The sequence below is a fragment of the Mytilus californianus genome, unplaced genomic scaffold (genome assembly GCF_021869535.1).
Source record: "Mytilus californianus isolate M0D057914Y unplaced genomic scaffold, xbMytCali1.0.p SCAF_1, whole genome shotgun sequence".
Taxonomy (NCBI): Eukaryota; Metazoa; Mollusca; class Bivalvia; order Mytilida; family Mytilidae; genus Mytilus; species Mytilus californianus.
In genome coordinates, this window is record NW_026262581.1 from 3,970,700 (window position 1) to 3,991,578 (window position 20,879).

At 31.6% G+C, this 20,879-nt stretch overlaps 1 protein-coding gene and 1 long non-coding RNA gene across 7 annotated transcripts in view; both read right to left on the reverse strand.

Annotated features, from left to right (window-relative positions):
* The window catches only part of LOC127739366 (protein kinase C delta type-like), a 99,164-nt gene that overhangs the window by 9,372 nt on the left and 68,913 nt on the right, over positions 1 to 20,879 (reverse strand). For 3 of the 4 annotated variants that reach the window (XM_052251066.1, XM_052251074.1, XM_052251080.1), the window contains 8 exons: positions 16,802 to 16,833; positions 15,789 to 15,874; positions 15,406 to 15,535; positions 14,044 to 14,201; positions 11,278 to 11,331; positions 6,907 to 7,092; positions 5,590 to 5,763; positions 538 to 629 (listed from right to left, as the gene is read on the reverse strand). In XM_052251066.1, the coding sequence (XP_052107026.1) occupies positions 538 to 629; positions 5,590 to 5,763; positions 6,907 to 7,092; positions 11,278 to 11,331; positions 14,044 to 14,201; positions 15,406 to 15,535; positions 15,789 to 15,874; positions 16,802 to 16,833 (912 nt within the window). The remainder of the gene's footprint in view (positions 1 to 537; positions 630 to 5,589; positions 5,764 to 6,906; positions 7,093 to 11,277; positions 11,332 to 14,043; positions 14,202 to 15,405; positions 15,536 to 15,788; positions 15,875 to 16,801; positions 16,834 to 20,879) is intronic. The other variant, XM_052251090.1, reaches the window with a different exon arrangement.
* LOC127698450 (uncharacterized) lies at positions 16,840 to 20,876 on the reverse strand. 3 transcript variants are annotated; one of them, XR_007980845.1, is made up of 3 exons: positions 19,287 to 20,876; positions 18,793 to 18,982; positions 16,840 to 18,754 (listed from the first exon to the last, which is right to left on the reverse strand). It is a non-coding gene; the product is annotated as an uncharacterized LOC127698450 (long non-coding RNA). The 3 variants fall into 3 exon arrangements; XR_007980844.1 differs by having other exon boundaries at positions 18,831 to 19,020; XR_007980843.1 differs by having other exon boundaries at positions 18,793 to 19,020.

The window sequence follows — 20,879 nt, forward strand, 5'->3', positions numbered from 1 at the left end:
AAACCTTAATTTGTCATATTCATAATAAGTTCATACCATGAGGAATATGTGTATTAAGTTTCAAATTGATGTGACCAGATATCATGGTTAACTACCTTCAACTAAAACTTTAACTTAAAACAGGCTGGATGAACAAACAGGAGCAATGATCAGATGACAAAGTGCCCCCTACTTTCGTAGATTAGGAATTTAAAAAATTCTAGAAAGTTCTTTTTGTTCAAATCACACTTGCCATTTTGATTGGCAGACTTACTTCATCTGACCTGAGTTAGACCATTTTGATCAACTCACAACCAACAGTCTCAATCTGTGAAACTGATTAATATATTATTGGTGATCCACCGTGAGGTGAACAACTTAACTTAATTCTGAAATAAGAGGACCAAAGGATACATTTGACACAATCTATTTTTAATTGGACAACTGCCTTTTGAAAAGAATTTACAAAGAGATGGCAACACCATGAGCTTAAAAATATATAGAAGAAATTTTGATAGCTTGAAATATCTGTTCATGAATCAGACCTACAATACTTACTGTGCTCTAGGGAATTCAAATTTCCCTGACAGCTGTATATGGAACATTAAATCTCCACCATTTAAATACTCCATTACAAAAAATAAATGACCCTGTAAGAAAAAAATAATTTACTTCTTTACAAGTCATTCATGAAATGTTTCATGTGCAATTTTTGTAACTAGCACTATAATCCACCAAGTGGGACTTATACCTTTAAGTCTTCATCTTTAGTAAAGCAGAAGTAAACTATGATGTTCCTCTGAAACCATTTTAGAAATTTATTGTCTTTAAGCCTTCAGATGTAACCTTGGGTCATAGGTGATCACATTTTGTAAATCATGGGTCATAGTTGTATGCAAAATTACCAAGCAAATATGTCTAATAAAATGCTTCGCTGGGGCGCAGCTTGATATGACCGCAGAGGTCGAACCCTGAACAGTTGGGGCAAGTATGGACACAACATTCAAGCTTGATACAGCTCTGAATTTGGATTGTTATTAAATATTTGACACAGCATAGGTTTCTGACACAGAAAGAATGTGGTCTAAGAACTTGAATTTTTTTAATTTACCTATTATGGTCCAATGTCCAAAATCAAAATACATGGTTAGATTCAGCATATCAAAGAACCCCATATATTCAATTTTTGTTAAAATCAAACAAAGTTTAATTTTGGACCCCAACTTGGACAAACTTGAAAACTGGGCCCATAATCAAAAATCTAAACACATGTTTAGATTCAGCATATCAAAGAACCCCAAGAATTCAATTTTTGCTAAAATCAAACTAAGTTTAATTTTGGACCCTTTGGACCTTAATGTAGACCAATTTAAAAAAACGGGACTTAAAATTAAAAATCTAAATACACGGTTAGATTTGGAATATCAAAGAACCCCAATAATTCAATTTTTGATGAAATCAAACAAAGTTTAATTTTGGACCCTTTTGACCTCAATATGAACCAATTTGATAGCGGGGCCCACAAATAAAAAATCTAAATTCATGGTTAGATTCAGCATATCAAAGAACCCCATATATTCGATTTTTGTTGAAATCAAAAAAAGTATAATTTTGGACCCCAACTTGGACCAACTTGAAAACTGGGCCCATAATCAAAAATCTGAACACATGTTTAGATTCAGCATATCAAAGAACCCCAAGAATTCAATTTTTGTTAAAATCAAACTAAGTTTAATTTTGGACCCTTTGGACCTCAATGAAGACCAATTTAAAAAACGGGACCCAAATTAAAAATCTAAAAACACGGTTAGATCTGGCATATCAAAGAACCCCAATAATTCAATTTTCGATGAAATCAAACAAAGTTTAATTTTGGACCCTTTTGACCTCAATATGAACCAATTTGATAGTGGGGCCTACAAATAAAAAATCTAAATACATGGTTAGATTCAGCATATCAAAGAACCTCATATATTCAATTTTTGTTGAAATCAAACAAATTTTAATTTTGGACCCCAATTTGGACCAACTTGAAAACTGGGCCCATAATCAAAAATCTAAATACATGTTTAGATTCAGCATATCAAAGAACCCCATATATTCAATTTTTGTTGAAATCAAACAAAGTTTAAATACTGGACCCTATCTTGGACCAACTTGAAAACTGGGCCCATAATCAAAAATCTAAACACATGTTTAGATTCAGCAAATCAAAGAACCCCAAGAATTCAATTTTTGTTAAAATCAAACTAAGTTTAATTTGGACCCTTTGGACCTCAATGTAGACCAATTTAAAAAACAGGACCCAAAATTAAAAACCTAAATACACGGTTAGATTTGGAATATCAAAGAACCCCAATAATTCAATTTTAGATGAAATCAAACAAAGTTTAATTTTGGACCCTTTTGACCTCAATATGAACCAATTAGATAACGGGGTCCACAAATAAAAAATCTAAATACATGGTTAGATTCAGCATATCAAAGAACCCCATATATTCAATTTTTGTTGAAATCAAACAAAGTTTAATTTTGGACCCCAATTTGGACCAACTTGAAAACTGGGCCAAAAATCAAAAATCTAAATACATGTTTAGATTCAGCATATCAAAGAACCTCATATATTCAATTTTTGCTAAAATCAAACAAAGTTTAATTTTGGACCCTTTGGACATTAATGTAGACCAATTTGAAAACTGGACCCAAAATTAAAAATCTAAATACACTGTTAGATTCGGCATAACAAATAAATAAATGTGATCAAAGATTTTACAAATCTAATGCGCCATACTGTGCAATTAAAGATTACTTCTTGAAATTTTTCAATATTTGAAATTTGAAAAAAAAATAATATTTGAAGAATAATTCTTTTTAATTTCTGAAATCTGAAATGAGAAAAAATTGGCCCCCCACAATTTCTTTTTATCCCCCCCCCCCCCCCCCCCTTTTTCCCCAAAAAAAATTCTTTCCCTCAAGATATGGTCATAATCTCAATTCAAATTTCCAATGGAGTTGGCAACCATAATTACCCATTTAAATTAACCATAGTGCTAACTTAATCTATTTTATAATAGAATTAATAAAAATATAGTGTCAAATCTTTCATATGGATTTTTTTGTAAAAAAAAAAGATGAAAACATTTGCAGATATTTTTACTGGTCTTCCTTTATAAATATGCATTTCTTTAAACATAATTTAAAAGCAGTGTAAGGGAAGTAACCAAAACGTTGTATTTGGATTACCTCCCTTACACTGTTTTAGATTATCTTTATTGTTCATTAACCATTACTTTATACATAATTTAAAAGCAGTGTAAGGGAGATAATTTCAATGATGTATTTGATTTATCTCCCTTACACTGCTTTAAATTATGTTTTGTACTAAAGTATTTGTCCATTAACCAGGACAACCTTGTTTTTCCCCCTTTTTTGCCCCTAATTCCTAAACGGTTTGAGCCATAACCCCCCAAAGCAAATCCTAACCATCCATTTGTGGTATGGAAACTTTTAGTATAATTTCAGAGAGATCCATACACCGTTCCACAGTTATTGTCTGGAAACTAGAAAATGCTCATTTTTGGCCCCTTTTTGGCCCCTAATTCCTTAACTGTTGGTACCATAACCCCCAAAATCAATCCCAACCTTCCTTTTGTGGTATTTAACCTTATGGTCAAATTTCAAAAAAGATCCATTCACTTAAACTAAAGTTAGAGTGCGAAAACCAATATGTATTCGGACGACGACACCGGACGACGACGACGACGACGACGCCAACGTCATACCAATATACGACCACAAAATTTTTTTGCGGTCGTATAAAAAGTCAGAACAAAGATATTGCCAAGACAATTGTTTTGTGTAGTTATTGGCTGTGACTTTGACTTTCCAGTTATACCTTGGTGGTCATAAAAAATGCTTTGGAATGACAAAATGTGTATTCATAGATTCATAAGCAATAACTTCTAATTCAGAAAAAAATAATTTTCAATTGAAATTGCAGAACAAATCAACATATGTCAATCATAAACTATACAATTACCAAAAATTGTATTAAAAAAAATTGGCTTGATGAAGATAAAGAAAAAAACATAATTTGCCAATACAGAAGAGTAAATACATTATTTTTCTTCTCTGATAAGAAAAAGCTTTTCCACCACTTGTAATATATTCAAACAGTTAGTGCATGTAACAATAAACTGCAATAAAAAGAAAAATGCTGTGCAAAGGCATTTATCAAAGGATAGACCATATGATATTACAATCAGAATTATTCCAGGTTCAAAAATGTATTCTAGATGACGCAAGTCACCAGCATAAAGAGTCTTGAAATAAGATTAGCACAGATGTTTTATTATGTAACATTTAAAAAAAGGAAAATTAATATTTTGTCTTACAGCTAATGACGCTTGAAAATATGAATCCTTCTGTTTAATAAGGTAAACTCTAAAACGCAATGAAAATTGGGTTTAAAGTGCAAAATATCTGTTTACAATATTTCCCCTACTATTAGATCCTATCCTAATTGACTCATTGAAAAAGAAATTGTTGAAACATGTCTATGAATAAAAATTGCATTTTACTTAAGTGTAGTTGTAAACTTAGCTGCTCAAATATACGATCTAAACAATAATTTTGCATATAACCAAATAGAAGACCAAAAGTCTATGTTGCTGGCTGACAATGAAATAGAAAATTGTTTTGGTGATAAATTTATTGCCAGAGATTTACAAATCATTAGCTTCTAGTAAGGTGTAACTTTACCTCTAATACCATTTCCAAACTTGCAAAACCTTGTTACTGTGATTGAATTAATAAACCCAGGTAATAATGTCCAAGAGGCTTATTTTATTGAAAATAGCTCTTTTTTTGCCAGTTTCTATGAACACAAGTGATACAAAATAAATAAAATGTCCACCAACTTTTCATCTGAATTTGGACTTGTTAAAATCCTGTGCAAATTAAATTCTGATTCAAACTGGTATAAACTGCAATTCTCATTTGCTGTAGAAAGGTAAGGCAAGTTTTTAATCCTAACTTCTCATGTAAAATACACTTTCCTTGACATAGCAATTCTGAGATTACGAAAGATTTGGACACCAGACCTATCAAAATTAATTAAATTTTTTTTGTAATAAATATTATATTTCTAAGTACAAGTTATTTCTTGTAGTTTTTTTAAGATTAGACCTTGATTTTATAACTGATTTCTGGATTGCCTTTAATTCAAGTTATTACAAATAAGCATTTTTCAAATGCCATAGCAACATTAAAAGATCAAAACCATAACATTAATTGTCAGGGGATGTAAAACTTTTTTTTTTTTTTTAATAATAAAACAAGAAAATACAAGCAAGTAATAAAATGCCATAAACATAGAAATATTTCTGTTTCATTTGACATTAGCTACTAATTATACTAAGATTTAATACATAATTTTCTTTTTCATCAGAACGCAAAATTTAAACTTACTGAGTATTTCTGGTAACATCTCTGATATATGGCCATGAAACAGAACAAAGACATAAAGAGATGTAGATCAACTAAACATGAAAGCTGAAAAAAAACTTTAAAAAGAGTACCGTTCTTTTTATCTTATACCATATTAATTACCTGGGTATGAAATGTACTGTGTAAATGTGTCAGATAGGGATGGCTGCAACCCAATGCTAAAACACGTTTTTCTATCATTGTACATTCCACATCGTCATCCTCTAATACTACATCCTTTTTAAGTACCTTAACAGCATAATACTGTTTCTTTCCCTTATGTTCAGCTAACATGACCTGAAAATAAATTCATTTTTGTTGTGAACAAAACTAGAAACAAGGTAAAGACCACTGAACAGTGAAGATTTGATGGTCACATTTAAGAAACTTAATTCTATGCCATCTAAGAGGGGCAGAAGACCTTTTTTGGGACGTCAGGATTTGGCCTTTATTTTGTGAGTAGGATCAGGATTTTCACTTATTGGGACTCAGGAAAGAATGCTTTATTTTTCTGGGAATGATCCCCCACCTACCCCATCATCTAAGTTTTCTCCAGTTTACTTTGTCTTACTACAGAGAGACTTGAAGGGGAGTGTTGAAAGGCATGATCTATACATTGTGTATGCATGATAAAGAATCAAATTACTTACTACAGCACATACACATAATAGTTATTCATTAGTTTGCAAGGTGGTTGGGGTGTAGGAAAACTTCAACTCCCTTTCATCATTTCTTTGGAATAACCCTTCTATCAGGAGGATGCTATGTAAACTATATATTATGTGTCTAATTTTATTGCATCATATTGCCCTCTCAATATTTAAGTATACACTCAAAAACAGGTGCCTTCTCAGATGTGAGCTCTTATGATAATCAGGTAATTCATACTGTATTAACTGTTTTTAAAAACACTGGCATGAATGGTGAAGATACAAATGATCCTCCATCACACTAGGGTATATTGAGACTTGAAGCATGCACTTAAAACACAAAAATCACAAAAGGAGTTCACAACCTTTAAGCCACTATAAGGTTTCTGGTCTGCTTTATAGTTTTTTAAATTGTATATAGATCACTCAGTCAATATTGTTGGTAGCTAGAGAGCCTATAACATTATAATGTGGATCCTGGATATACAGCTTGCATTTATCTACGATTTCATTTCAACTATTAATCTCCTCTACAAAGCTTCATTTTGATCAGAGCACAGACAAAATTAAAAAAAAATTATATTATTTTTGAATATTATAAATTTTAATCAACTTAATTTTAATCAAATTAACAGTGAAGATAAGCAACAGTAGCAAGTAATGACAACCCTTTAATTTGTCTTTTAGCCATAAGTTCAAAGATACAGCATCTTGTCTTGTTGGTGATCACCTAATTATCAATTATAAAGTAAACGAAGGTTAACATTAATAACAGGCTGTAAATATATACCTTTCCAAAGCTTCCTTTACCCAAAACTTTAAGGAATGTAAAATCAGATGTAGTGAATTTCTTTCTGGGTGGACCAGGAGGTCCACCACCTGGAGGTTGTAAAGGGGCACCATCTTTTCCCCAAATCTGGTCGTAACCTAAATATTCGTCATCAGAACTTTCATCTTCCTTTCCATCAGAATTTAACTGAAAAAAAATAGAAATACATCACAACTAACATACAAAATTTCTTGCAAAATCTTTTTCAACTTTTTTTTCTTCAACTGACTTTCTGTTATCATAAATTTTGACAAATTGTTGAAAACAGCAGTATCAATTTTTCAGTAAAGTGTAATTTATATATTTTGGTTTGCTTTAGAATATACAAAGCTATTGGTAACTTTTGGATTCATTAATATAAGTAGATATTTTTAATAATGATTTAAAAGGTATAAGCATAAAGTATGCTCATGTTAGGCTTTGGTTCACAGTTCTTGAGAAAAATGTGACATAAATTTCATACATGGCTATTATGTGCAAAAATATATCAGTATTTGTTAAACAGGTAGTTGATAAGTAATGGATGTGAAAAAAAAAATCATACTATAAAACATTCGAACATGATGATACCAAATTTCAGGATGCTCTGAATTGAAGTACATGAGGAAAATGCCATGACAATTTCATACACAGCCTTTATTTTAAGAATATAAGTATTTGCTGGAAGTTGATATGCAATGGATGTGTAAAAGTATCACAATTATAGCATGCTCAAACTTTCCTGCCTTTTAATATCAATGATGCTCTGTGGGTATTTTATTTTTTTTTTTTTTGGGGGGGGGGGGGGGGGGGGGGTTGCTAATTACATAAATCAGGAACAAGGAAGAATTCAACTGTACAAAAACCTAACATGACTGTATCAACTTAAGGCACATATAAAGGATATATATAAGATTTCCAATAACATGTTAACTACATTGTATTCTATTTGCTGCTGAGATTCAAATTGCAATATTATCTATAATAAATGATGTTTTTCAATCAAAAATTTACAAGGATATTTCATAATACAATATTTACCATACATCAAAAACTATTTTAAATAAATGTGGATTGTGTCCACATGTGGACACATATGATGCCCCCGCTTGCATATCATATAGTTATAAAGGGACATAACTGAAGAACGGTAAAAGTGACACTACCCAAATTTGAACTTGATCTGAGTTTTGTGGTAATAAGCATTGTGTGTAAGTCTCATAACATTTGGTTGAGGCTAACTTAAGTAGAGAACAGAAACTAAAAATTCAGCAATTTTTCTATTTGTAAACATGCATAACTCTAAAACGGTTGTGTATATGTTTTTTGTAAACATGCATAACTCTAAAACGGTTGTGTATATGTTTTATAACATTTGGTTGAGACAAACTAAAGTTAGAGAACAGAAACAAAAAATTCAGCAATTTTTATGTTTATAAAGGGACATAACTCAAGAATGGTAAAAGTGACGCCACCAAATTTCGTACTTAATCTGTATTATGTAGTAATAAGCATCGTGTATAAGTTTCATAACATTTGGTTGAGGCAAACTAAACTTAGAGAACGGAAACAAAAAAATTGTACTTGATCTTAGTTTTGTGGTAATGAATATTGTGTATAGGTTTCATAGTGTTTGGTTGGGGGCAAACTTAAGTTACAGAATGGAAACTAAAAATTTTGCAATCTTTCGATTTATAAAGGGGCATAACTCAATAATGGTTAAAGTGATACTACCCAAATTCAACTTGATCTGTGTTTTATCAGTGGAAGGCAAAATTAAACATTGCATTGTATAAAGCATTGATTGTAGTTGATTTAACTATAATCATGGACAAAGGAAGATAACTCCAAATTTAAAAATTACTTGAATAATGACATCGATATTTTTAGAAATTACATTTAGTTTTAAGACAAACTCAAGTTAGAGAATGGAAACGAAAATTTCAGCAATTTTTTTCATTTGTAAAGGGGCATAACCCTAGAACGGTAATCAAACAGCTTGTAAGCACTGAATGGTAAAGATTGCTTTAATTTATCAGTAGGAATTAAATTGAATATTGCATTGTATAAAGCATTGGTTGTAGTTGATTCAACTACCATTATGCACAAAGAAAGATAACTCCAATTTTCAAAGAAGACTTTGAAATATTTTTAGGAATGAAGGGTAAAAATTGCTTTAATTTATCAGTGGAAGGCAAAATTAAACATTGCATTGTATAAAGCATTGATTGTAGTTGTAGTTTGATGCTACACAATGCGTATGTACAGACAGACAAGGGTAAAACTTAATACCCCCTCCGCTACGGCGGGGGCATAAATATCCAACCTTTGTGCTTGGTTTGTGAGATACAGTGTCTGAAAAGTTAGTATGATTGGTGAGAAGAGGATTCCTCTTGATTTTTCATCAGAAATGGTTGGGAAGAAATTTATGTTAAAATGTAGAACAAAAAACAAGAATACAAAAATATTTGATCAGAAGTGTATATGTATGGTTTAAATACAAAATACTGACAGATATAAATACTTGGTAAAACATGCAATGCATTGCATCAGAAAAAGCAAGAGGATTATAAATTATACAAGAAGATTGGAATATACAAATGGCAAACATTGTTAATACACATCTAGCATTTTAAGAGTGCAAACAATATTTTGTACCAAAATAACCATGTGTAAGTCATGGGAAATATGAATTTTCTAACTCTTGATATTCTCTGATAAAACCAATTCACTATATTTTACTTGAATATGCATGAAATATTTTTGACGATGAACTCTGACTTAACTGTTTCAAACAAGGTTAATGAAGCACAATATGCATTCTCAGAGACTTTTCTTTATAAAATACTTCAGAAGATTTTTCGTTTAAGGTCAGATGGACACACCATATCCTGTCCTGACAGATAATTAATACAGTGCTAAACATAATTCCCCCTGACTTTTTCACAAAAAAGCATTTTATATAAAAATCTTGATAATCAGTTAACTCAAGACAAAGAAAGAAAAAAGTTTAAGATGTTATCAATGGTTATACTTTAATGCTTTAAAAATGTCCTATAATTCTGAACAATCAAGACAACGATTAGTGAAAATACTGTTAACACTAAAGAACCATAATTAACTAATTCTCTTATTTCTCAAAGGAGAATGGCTTGTGCTTTGACAAGTGTCAGGTGCTCAAGAAGGACGCAAGCAATTACTTTTCCACTTGTGGCAACCATTACAAGATCCACTGACAAAACTAGTCTGTGATGAGTTATGAACAAAGTTTTACAAGACATTAAATTCATCCACTTATAGCTATAGTGGTAATTTGAATATCTTATTTTTTCTTCAGGTACTCAAGTGTAAGGAAGAGGAATTCAGATGTAACAAAATAAAAGCATTGTATCTAATATAATATCATTATGAATGAATTTCTCAAATTAATTTAATGTTACGGTTCCACTTGTTCTTATCCTTGACCTCTGTTTCAATCTTTGTTCAAATAGTATGGAAAGATTTCTTAATTCTTGACCACAACATTGTCTAAAATAAAACCCCAATTTGGCATAGTTTTTTTTTGTATCCAATTTCAATTCTTGAGTTTAAAAAGCTATCATATTGTGGTTCAAATTTTGGCTGATTTCCTATCCTTTTATAAAATAAAACTAAACAATAAAAATAAAATTTCTGCAAACACTAAATAAGGACATGGTGATCAACATTTAAACTTTAATTGTTTATCCTATGAACAAGATGGAACCTATCATATGAACAAGATGGAACCTATCCTATGAACAAGATGGAACCTATCATATGAACAAAACTTGAGACTATCCTTATAAGGATCAGGACTTGCCACTATCCAAAGAACTAGATTTGAGACTATCCTAGGAACAAGAATTGAGACTATCCTATGAACAAGAATTGAGACTATCCTATGAACAAGAATTCTGACTATCCTATGAACTAAAATTAAGACTATCCTATGGACAAGAATTGAGACAGGTGCTTTTGTCATTACTAAATGGAACAAAATTTAGGCCATCTGTGTTTGTCTCTCAAACCTTTAAAATTGTATTTTAGCAAGTAACCATTTCTAGACTTTTTCGTATACATTTTAGTAAATCTAGATTGTTCTTATTCACATTATGTATTTTTTATTTTAAAGAAAAATATTCGTTACTTATTTATATGGAATTTTTCCCCATACAAATTGTTGAATCTTCAAGCACAAGAAGCAACTGTCATTGTTAATGATGCCAAAAGAAATGAAAATGTTTAAAATGAGCAAAGATTTGAGAAACACAAAATTTGAAAGGGCCTAAAGCTGTTGAAGGTTCACTACAAGAACAAAAGTGTAGTCTTTACTTGTGAGGACTTTGATCCTTTCCCTGATTTACCATTACGCATTTGTACATGTACCTGCAATTCAATGACGTAACTATGATCAACTCATGCATGACACACAAACATGCTATTATTACCACATTTTTATAATATGCAGAAATTAATACAAATTAGTGCTAGTTTTAATAAACATTAGTCTCAAATAACACATTACATCATAGGGAAGAACATTCCATGCAATACAACATTAACATTATGTAGAGGTATTACACACCCATATCTAATTAAAGAAAATTTAAGTCTCTTAAATATTACAAACTGCAGTAACAATTATTTATTTTGAAATTTGTAACTACATTTGTACCTATTTAAATTAGCATGTATAAATCACTTAAACACAAAATTACATAAAAGGCGAGGAAGTAATCTCCTGCACTGTATAATTAATCCCCTCCTTAGAGGCTACACAGACTACCCAATGGAACAATACCCTTGGTATCTAGTGCATAAAAAGTTTGATGTGAACAACCTTGGAGGTTTTATGAGAGGTTAGATATCTTACTTATAATAAAACATTTCATTATCTAAAAAGACCCACCACTATAACATAGGAAACCTTAGGAAACATTATCTAGTAAATTCACTAGAGGATTTAATTAATAAAACCAGTTTTAATGATTCTACTACTGACAAACATTAATAAAATGCTCCGCAGGGCGCAGCTTGATACGACCGCAGAGGTCGAACCCTGAACAGTTGGGGAAAGTATGGACACAACATTCAAGCTTGTTACAGCTTTGCATTTGGATTGTGATTAAATATTTGACACAGCATAGGTTTCTGACATAGAATGAATGTTGTCTAAGAACTTAAAAATTTTAAATTGGACATTCACCTATTATGGTCCAATATCCAAAATCTAAATACATGGTTAGATTCAGCATATCAAAGAACCCCAAGAATTCAATTTTTGATGAAATCAAACAAAGTTAAATTTTGGACCCTTTTGACCTCAATGTGGACAAAGTTGATAACAGGGCCCAAAAATCAAAAATCTAAATACATGGTTAGATTCAGCATATCAAAGAACCCCATATATTCAATTTTTGTTGAAATCAAACAAAGTTTAATTTTGGACCCCAATTTTAACCAACTTAAAAACTGGGCCCATAATCAAAAATCTAAATACATGTTTAGATTCAGCATATCAAAGAACCCTAAGAATTCAATTTTTGTTAAAATCAAACTAAGTTTAATTTTGGACCCTTTGGACCTTAATGTAGACCAATTTGAAAACGGAACCAAAAATTAAGAATCTAAATACACGGTTAGATTCGGCATATCAAAGAACCCCAATAATTTAATTTTTGATGAAATCAAACAAAGTTTAATTTTGGACCCTTTGGACCTCAATGTGGACCAATTTAAAACGGGGCCCAAAATCCAAAAACTAAATACACGGTTAGATTCAGCATATTAAAGAACCCCAAGAATTCAAGAATAAAACCCCATTGAAATTGGTCAAGAAATAAGCAATTTAAACGAAGTATCTTCTTTTGCACAATACTATGCAATTAAATTTTTCTTGTTATTGCGCAATACTGTACAATTGACAATTTCTTGCTATTGCGCAATATTGTGCTATTGGATATTTCTTGCTATTGCGCAATACTGTGCAATTGAAGATTTCTTGCTATTGCGCAATACTGTGCAATTGAAGATTTCTTGCTATTGTGCAATACTGTGCAATTGAAAATTTCTTGCTATTGCACAATACTTATTTATATAATAATTTACACATCTTGTTTGGTGTGTATCTCCTACCATATCATTATTATTTGCTTTTAAATATAAATCAGAAATAACCAACTTAAAATGGAAAATTTTAAAAGAAAAAAAAAAGGAAAAAAAGAAAAGAAATGAAAAAAAAAATCCCCCCCCCCAAATTTTTTGAACCCCCTTATGATTCATCACCCCCAAACTCAATCCCAGCCTTCCCTTTGTGGTATGGTACCTTGCAGTACAATTTCAGAGAGATCCATACATTTGAACACAAGTTATTGTCTGGAAACTAGAAAAATGTGTTTTTTGGCCCCCTTTTGGCCCCAAATTCCTAAACGTTTAGGGCAATTACCCCCAAACTCAAACCCAGCTTTCCCTTTGTGATATGGAACCTTGTAGTACAATTGTGTCTTCGGACGACGCGGGACGACGACGACGACGACGACGCCAACGTCATACCAATATACGACCACAAAAATCTTTTTGCAGTCGTATAAAAATTAAAGTATAGTTATTGCTTCTGTTCTGATTAATTTTATTTTTAATTATAATGATAGATTACTATTTTCATTATGGTCCCTTAACGGCCAAATAATATGTTTAAGTGAAACCTTGCCACAGATGGTTTTTATTCCCTTAAGACTTATTTCTCTTAAAAGTAATCTTTTTTTTCTCTTTTCCATATTCTTTTTCCCTTAACTGCAAACTACACTTCAAAAACTAAAATATTGAGAAAATATATAATTTAGGAATATAATAAGTTTTATGGAAAACAGCTAATTACAGTTTGTTGTGTTTGAAAAATGGATTAAAATGATGCAATATTAACATGCCATTCAGTGGAAATAAGAAATAATATAAAAACTATCTATCATTTTCACTAATCAAATCACTAAGATGGATAACTATCAAATGACTAATTAAACTGTTTCCATGAAGAAGAAACATATATTGTACTATTAATCACACATTGTTATGTTTTAAAATATCTATAACAATACTCACACTAGTGGTTGATGTGTTATTGGACATGCCAGTCTTGCCTTTCTTTTGACTTGGCATTTTTCTAATTTCATTTAATTTTTCTGCCAACATTTTCTGATTGATTCCACATAGATTAGGCATCAATTTTTGACATTTCTTATGACAGTTTACACCACAAACTATAAAAAAGTTAATACAATCATTCAAAGACGAACTTTACAGTAAGCATAATATACTTATTGATATACTGTAAATTCAGAAATTATTGCGATGTTTTTATTATTGCGAAAAATGCGACAGGGTTATAATTGCAATAATTTAAACTCGCATTTTGAAATTTTTTGTATGAATTAAACAGGATTTTTCTCAATATCGCAAAAATTAAAATCGCATTTTAGTCTAAAATGACAAAATCACAATAATAATAAATGCACGCAATAATTTCTGAATTTACAGTATATGATAAACAATTAACCATGGTTTCAGTGTATCATTTATTCTCTTTGTTTGACGTTAATACAATATTTTTTACACATATTTTAATATAGTTTTGATCTAGATTTTGTGGCTATGTAAGTAACTTCTGTCAGTCTATCAACAAATCTAAGGATATCAGACACCCTGGTAATATCCCTATCTTCTTGGCCAGCCTCATGAGAAGCTGAAAATATAACTTTCCCGTGTCTGAGGTTAGTGGGTTTGAATGCTTTCCCATGTTACATTCCTAATATCTCGGCCAACTGAAGATAATATTTCAAACATCCAACCAGGTTTCATGAATAGGACAGAAAATTTTACCCAAGGGTATCTGCATTTCATACACTTGAGCTACAATTTTGACCTCTTTCTCCTTTAACTTTTATATAGATTCATTTATGAGATAAAAAGGGAGAATTATGTTGTTCCAAATAGGAGATTTGAAGAAACATTTTGATCTTCGTTCATTTAAATAACTTTATCTTGGTTCTCTGTAATCTATAAAATGTTGAAATCAAATAGCAAGGAGATGTTATTTTTTTTGTTATCATGGACAGTCTTTGCTATTTATTTTTTTGGTCAAGTCAAATATCCTTCTGATTTGTCCTACTATCAAAATGAGTCATTGAAACACAAAAAAATCTAAAATATTACAGAGGTGTTTCACAATGTTCATTTCTATTTATTAGTGATCAGAATAGATAAAAAAAAACATATTCAATCTTTCTTATTTCAAGAAATGTAGTGTTTGGCTTACTCAATTTAGAACATTTAATAGTTGTGTATGAAATATTTATAATGTAAGTATATAAATTTATCTGCAAAAGCATATTAAAAAATTTTCAATTCTCCTTGTTTTTTTCTGTTGTTTTTTTTAATTTCTATTTTTTAGTTTTCGAACCTTACCATCACATTTTAAACCTTGTCTGAACAGACCATACAGCAGGGTGCCACAGTGATCACAGAATGTCGGAGACATGTAATTATTTACTTTAAATCGATGTGGAACATTTATGTTGAATCTCTCTGACATCATCTGTAAAGAAAAATATTTGTACTAAAAATATGCATAAAATGTCACTATTTCAGAGTGGTCTCCGTTATTCAAATGTTCACATTGAAATTTTTCATAACATAAAACTCCATGAAAAATTTAAAAAATAAGCTTCTTTCCCAAAACATTATTGCAAATTTCGTTTGATTCTTATATACATGAAAACCTGATTTTTAAATTCAGCCTGACTATTTTATAAAGCATTGCTGTAAGAATACACAATTATATGTCTGACCTTTGTTTCCCTACTATCCTTAGCACTTCCAGGACAGGTTCCCAAAATCTGTGAATGGCATTTCTTGTGAACTGCACAATTGCAAACTACAAAATAAAAGTAAAACACATAAGAATATTTTGAAACCCCCACTCTTTTTTGACAAGGATATACTTTCTGTCATTTGCTAAGGATTGGTTAAAATATATCTACTTTCCAATCTGTTCTGTTTATTGATTTTTTTTAATCTTAAATCATAAATTAAAAAAAAAAATCATTTCAATGGTGCTATTATTGAAATTTTAAACAAGATTAAGATGAAGAAAGAAATGGTTATTTTTGGTATAATGCTAATAGATGTATAAAGTGATTTCTCCCTATTAAAGTAAAAATAAATGCTATGTTCCTAAAAAAATATTTGAAAAAATGTTAAAGCAGAGCCTCACAAGTATACTCATAAAAAGTTTTGTGAAACACCTGAACCTAAATTCTACACAGAACACAGTTTGCAAACTTTGTTCAATTTGAGGACTTTTCTTTGGATTACATAGTTTTTTGTAACATGTTTTAACATGCAACAAGAATGTGTCCATAGTACACGGATGCCCCACTCGCACTATCCTTTTCTATGTTCAGTGGACCGTGAAATTGGGGTCAAATCTCTAATTTGGCATTAAAATTAGAAAGATCATATCATAGGGAACATGTGTACTAAGTTTCAAGTTGATTGGACTTCAACTTCATCAAAAACTACCTTGACCAAAAACTTAAACCTGAAAAACTTAAACCTGTGGTGGGACAGATGAACAAGACGAATGGACAAACGAACGGATGCACAGACCGAAAAACATAATGCCCCTAGGTGGGGCATAAAAATTTGATATTAAAAGATGGTATGTTAAACTCCTAATATTTTGGCTACATATTCATATAAAAGGCCACATGTTAACATGATAACTGAAAAATTATAAGTTGAGACCAAATAAGACTTATCCTGCCTTGGTGTTTACTTTGCTTGTGTACTATATACATACCTTTACACTGGTAGCCCTGTTTGTTAAGTCCCCTAAAAAAAAGAAAAAAAGCTGTTATATATTGTTAAATTTTCTCTACTTCATTTAAAATGTGCATTCATAAAAATCCTTAGCCACAGCATATCAGGAAGAAACACAAAAGCACATCTTACAGCTTTATGTATGTATTATTAAAACAAAGTAAAAATAAGTTTTCTCTTTTAATATGACATTCTTCTTTGGCTTTGTAAACAAAACCATGTTCTAATATATAATTCAAATAGATCATGGGATGCTCGTGATTGATGTCACAATTAAATTTACAACATCAATTGTATTTTGAATGATGCCTGAGGTTGCTCTGTGTTGCTCACTTGGAAATTAAATAAAATCGTTCTTAAAATAATCTCTTCAATTTTTAACGGTTGGAAACGGTCGATTTTTAGCTTCATTAAATAAAATCACTTTTTTTAAAGTGCTTCTAAGTCATGTAGGAATCTGATGTTCAGTAGTTGTCGTTTGTTGATGTGGTTCATAAGTGTTTCTCGTTTCTCGTTTTTTATATAGATTAGACCGTTGGTTTTCCCGTTTGAATGGTTTTACACTAGTAATTTTTTAGGGCCCTTTATAGCTTACTGTTCGGTGTGAGCCAAGGCTCCGTGTTGAAGACCGTACTGTGACCTATAATGGTTTACTTTTATAAATTTTGACTTGGATGGAGAGTTGTCTCATTGGCACTCATACCACATCTTCTTATATCTATACACAAGTTCTAAATTTTCCTATTAGAATCAAAATAATTCTATCATGCCACTCTCTATGCTCATTGAAACATAAGTAGGCATTATATTTGTCAACATTTTGTACCTCACTAACACTTGGCATAAAGATGATGACAAATATAACACCTACCCATGTTAAAATGAGCATAGAGCATGGAATGAAAGAATTATTTCTTAAGTTAATTTTATACCATCAATTTTGATGAAATAATTGGGTAAATGGTGTTTCATAATGCCTAATTTAATATATGGTTTTCAGTTAAAAGTGGTCATTTATAGCAACTAATCATAAAAATAAATTGAACATCTACTGAAAGATAGGAGAATTTGTGTATCTACTAAACATTAATTAAATAGCAGCACACTCCATAATCACTGAATGATAAATGTTTTTCTTGTAAGTAATTAAGAAAAAATATCAAGCTTATTATACAAATTATCTTTTTTTATTCTTAGTTACCCTTTCTGTAAATCAATACTCAATGGGATAATCTTAAATTCAAAACAATGTTGTTTTTTATGTATAAAAATAAGAAGATGTGGTATGACTGACAATGAGACAACTCTCCACCAGAGATCAAATGACATAGAGTTTAACAACTATAGGTGACTGTACGGCCTTCAACAATGAGCAAAACCCATACAGCATGTACCTGTCTCAATTCAGGAGCCTGTAATTCAGTGGTTGTTGTTTATTGCTGTATCTTATATTTGTTTTTTTTTATTTTTTTGTGCTTTTATCAGGCAGTTAGTTTTCTCATTTGAAGTGTTTTACATTTGTCATTTCATGGCCTTTTATAGCTTGCTATGCAGTATGGCTTTTGCTCATTGTTGATGGCTGTATGGGGACCAATAGTTGCTAACTTCTACATCATTTGATCTCTGGTAAAGAGTTGTCTCATTGCCAATCATACCACATCCTCTATTTTTATATTAAAGACACCTATCATGACAAAATTAAATTAAATTACACAGTTTCATCATGCAAGATCACATCACAAATAACAAAATGTCTGTGCCAAATTGACACTGCCATGGCAACAAAATGTGTCATAGATATTTAATTATGGACATCATTCCAAAATGTACTTGTGAATTTGACATCTCTGTAACTGATCTCTATTTCATATCAAATGACACAATGATCAAATGACCTCAGTCTGCAAGACAGAATCAACAATGATCGAATGACCTCAGTCGTCATGACAAAATCAACAATGATCAAATGACCTCAGTCGTCATGACAGAATCAACAATGATCAAATGACCTCAGTCGTCATGACAGAATCAACAATGATCAAATGACCTCAGTCGTCATGACAGAATCAACAATGATCAAATGACCTAAGTCTACAAGACAGAATCAACAATGATCAAAGGACCTAAGTCTGCAAGACAGAATCAACAATGATCAAATGACCTAAGTCTGCAAGACAGAATCAACAATGATCAAATGACCTAAGTCTGCAAGACAGAATCAACAATGATCAAATGACCAAAGTCTGCAAGACAGAATCAACAATGATCAAATGACCTAAGTCTGCAAGACAAAATCAACAATGATCAAATGACCTAAGTCTGCAAGACAGAATCAACAATGATAAAATGACCTAAGTCTGCAAGACAGAATCAACAATGATCAAATGACCTCAGTCGTCATGACAGAATCAACAATGATCAAATTACCTAAGTCTACAAGACAGAATCAACAATGATCGAATGACCTCAGTCTGCAAGACAGAATCAACAATGATCAAATGACCAAAGTCTGCAAGACAGAATCAACAATGATCAAATGACCTAAGTCTGCAAGACAGAATCAACAATGATCAAATGACCTAAGTCTGCAAGACAGAATCAACAATGATAAAATGACCTAAGTCTGCAAGACAGAATCAACAATGATCAAATGACCTCAGTCGTCATGACAGAATCAACAATGATCAAATTACCTAAGTCTACAAGACAGAATCAACAATGATCAAATGACCTCAGTCGTCATGACAGAATCAACAATGATCAAATGACCTCAGTCTACAAGACAGAAGCAACAATGATTGAATGACCTCAGTCTACAAGACAGAAGCAACAATGATCAAATGACCTCAGTCTGTATATGTATTACTCAGAAATGGAAATTATCATGAAAACTGAACCTTGATCAATGAAACATGAAATGAGGTCATGGTCTGGTGAACCATCTGACTGACATGCAGACCTTGCAATAATTCTACTAATAAATATAGTTGCCATTTTACTCATAAAAACTGGACAAATCAAGTGATAAAAAAACTATAAAAAAAAAACTTTAGTAGTCACTGAACTATGAAAATAAGCCAAAGACAACAAGCCAGATTAAAACTTCAAAGCTTATGTACACTGTATATAAAATATGGATTATTTAGCTGCTATACCTTCTGAAATATAAACCTTAAGACAAAGAGTTTAAGCTGTTGCCACTCCCACTCCTGCAGCTGGATTATCATTCTTAATTCTCACATTCTACAATATTCCCTAACGGCCATGTTGCCACTCCCACTCCTGCAGCTGGATTATCATTCTTAATTCTCACATTCTACAACATTCCCTAACGGCCATGTTGCCACTCCCACTCCTGCAGCTGGATTATCATTCTTAATTATCACATTCTACAACATTCCCTAATGGCCATGTTGCCACTCCCACAGCTGGATTATCATTCTTAATTCTCACATTCTACAACATTCCCTAACGGCCATGTTGCCACTCCCACTCCTGCAGCTGGATTACCATTCTTAATTCTCACATTATACAATATTCCCTAACAGCCATGTTGCCACTCCCACTGCTGCAGCTGGATTATCATTCTTAATTCTCACATTCTACAACATTCCCTAACGGCCATGTTGCCACTCCCACTCCTGCAGCTGGATTATCATTCTTAATTCTCACATTCTACAACATTCCCTAACAGCCATGTTGCCACTCCCACTCCTGCAGCTGGATTATCATTCTTAATTCTCACACTCTACAGCATTCCCTAACAGCCATGTTGCCACTCCCACTCCTGCAGCTTGATTATCATTCTTAATTCTCACGTTCTACAACATTCCCTAACAGCCATGTTGCCACTCCCACTCCTGCAGCTTGATTATCATTCTTAATTCTCACGTTCTACAACATTCCCTAACGGCCAGTCAATAAACATGCATGAAATTATGCCAGTAATTTCTTACCATTAACAATTGACTATTTCATAATATATAAAATTCATAACAGGAATTACCAAAATATTGGACAGTATAACAGACCACTCCAACTACCAACACCTGACTAAT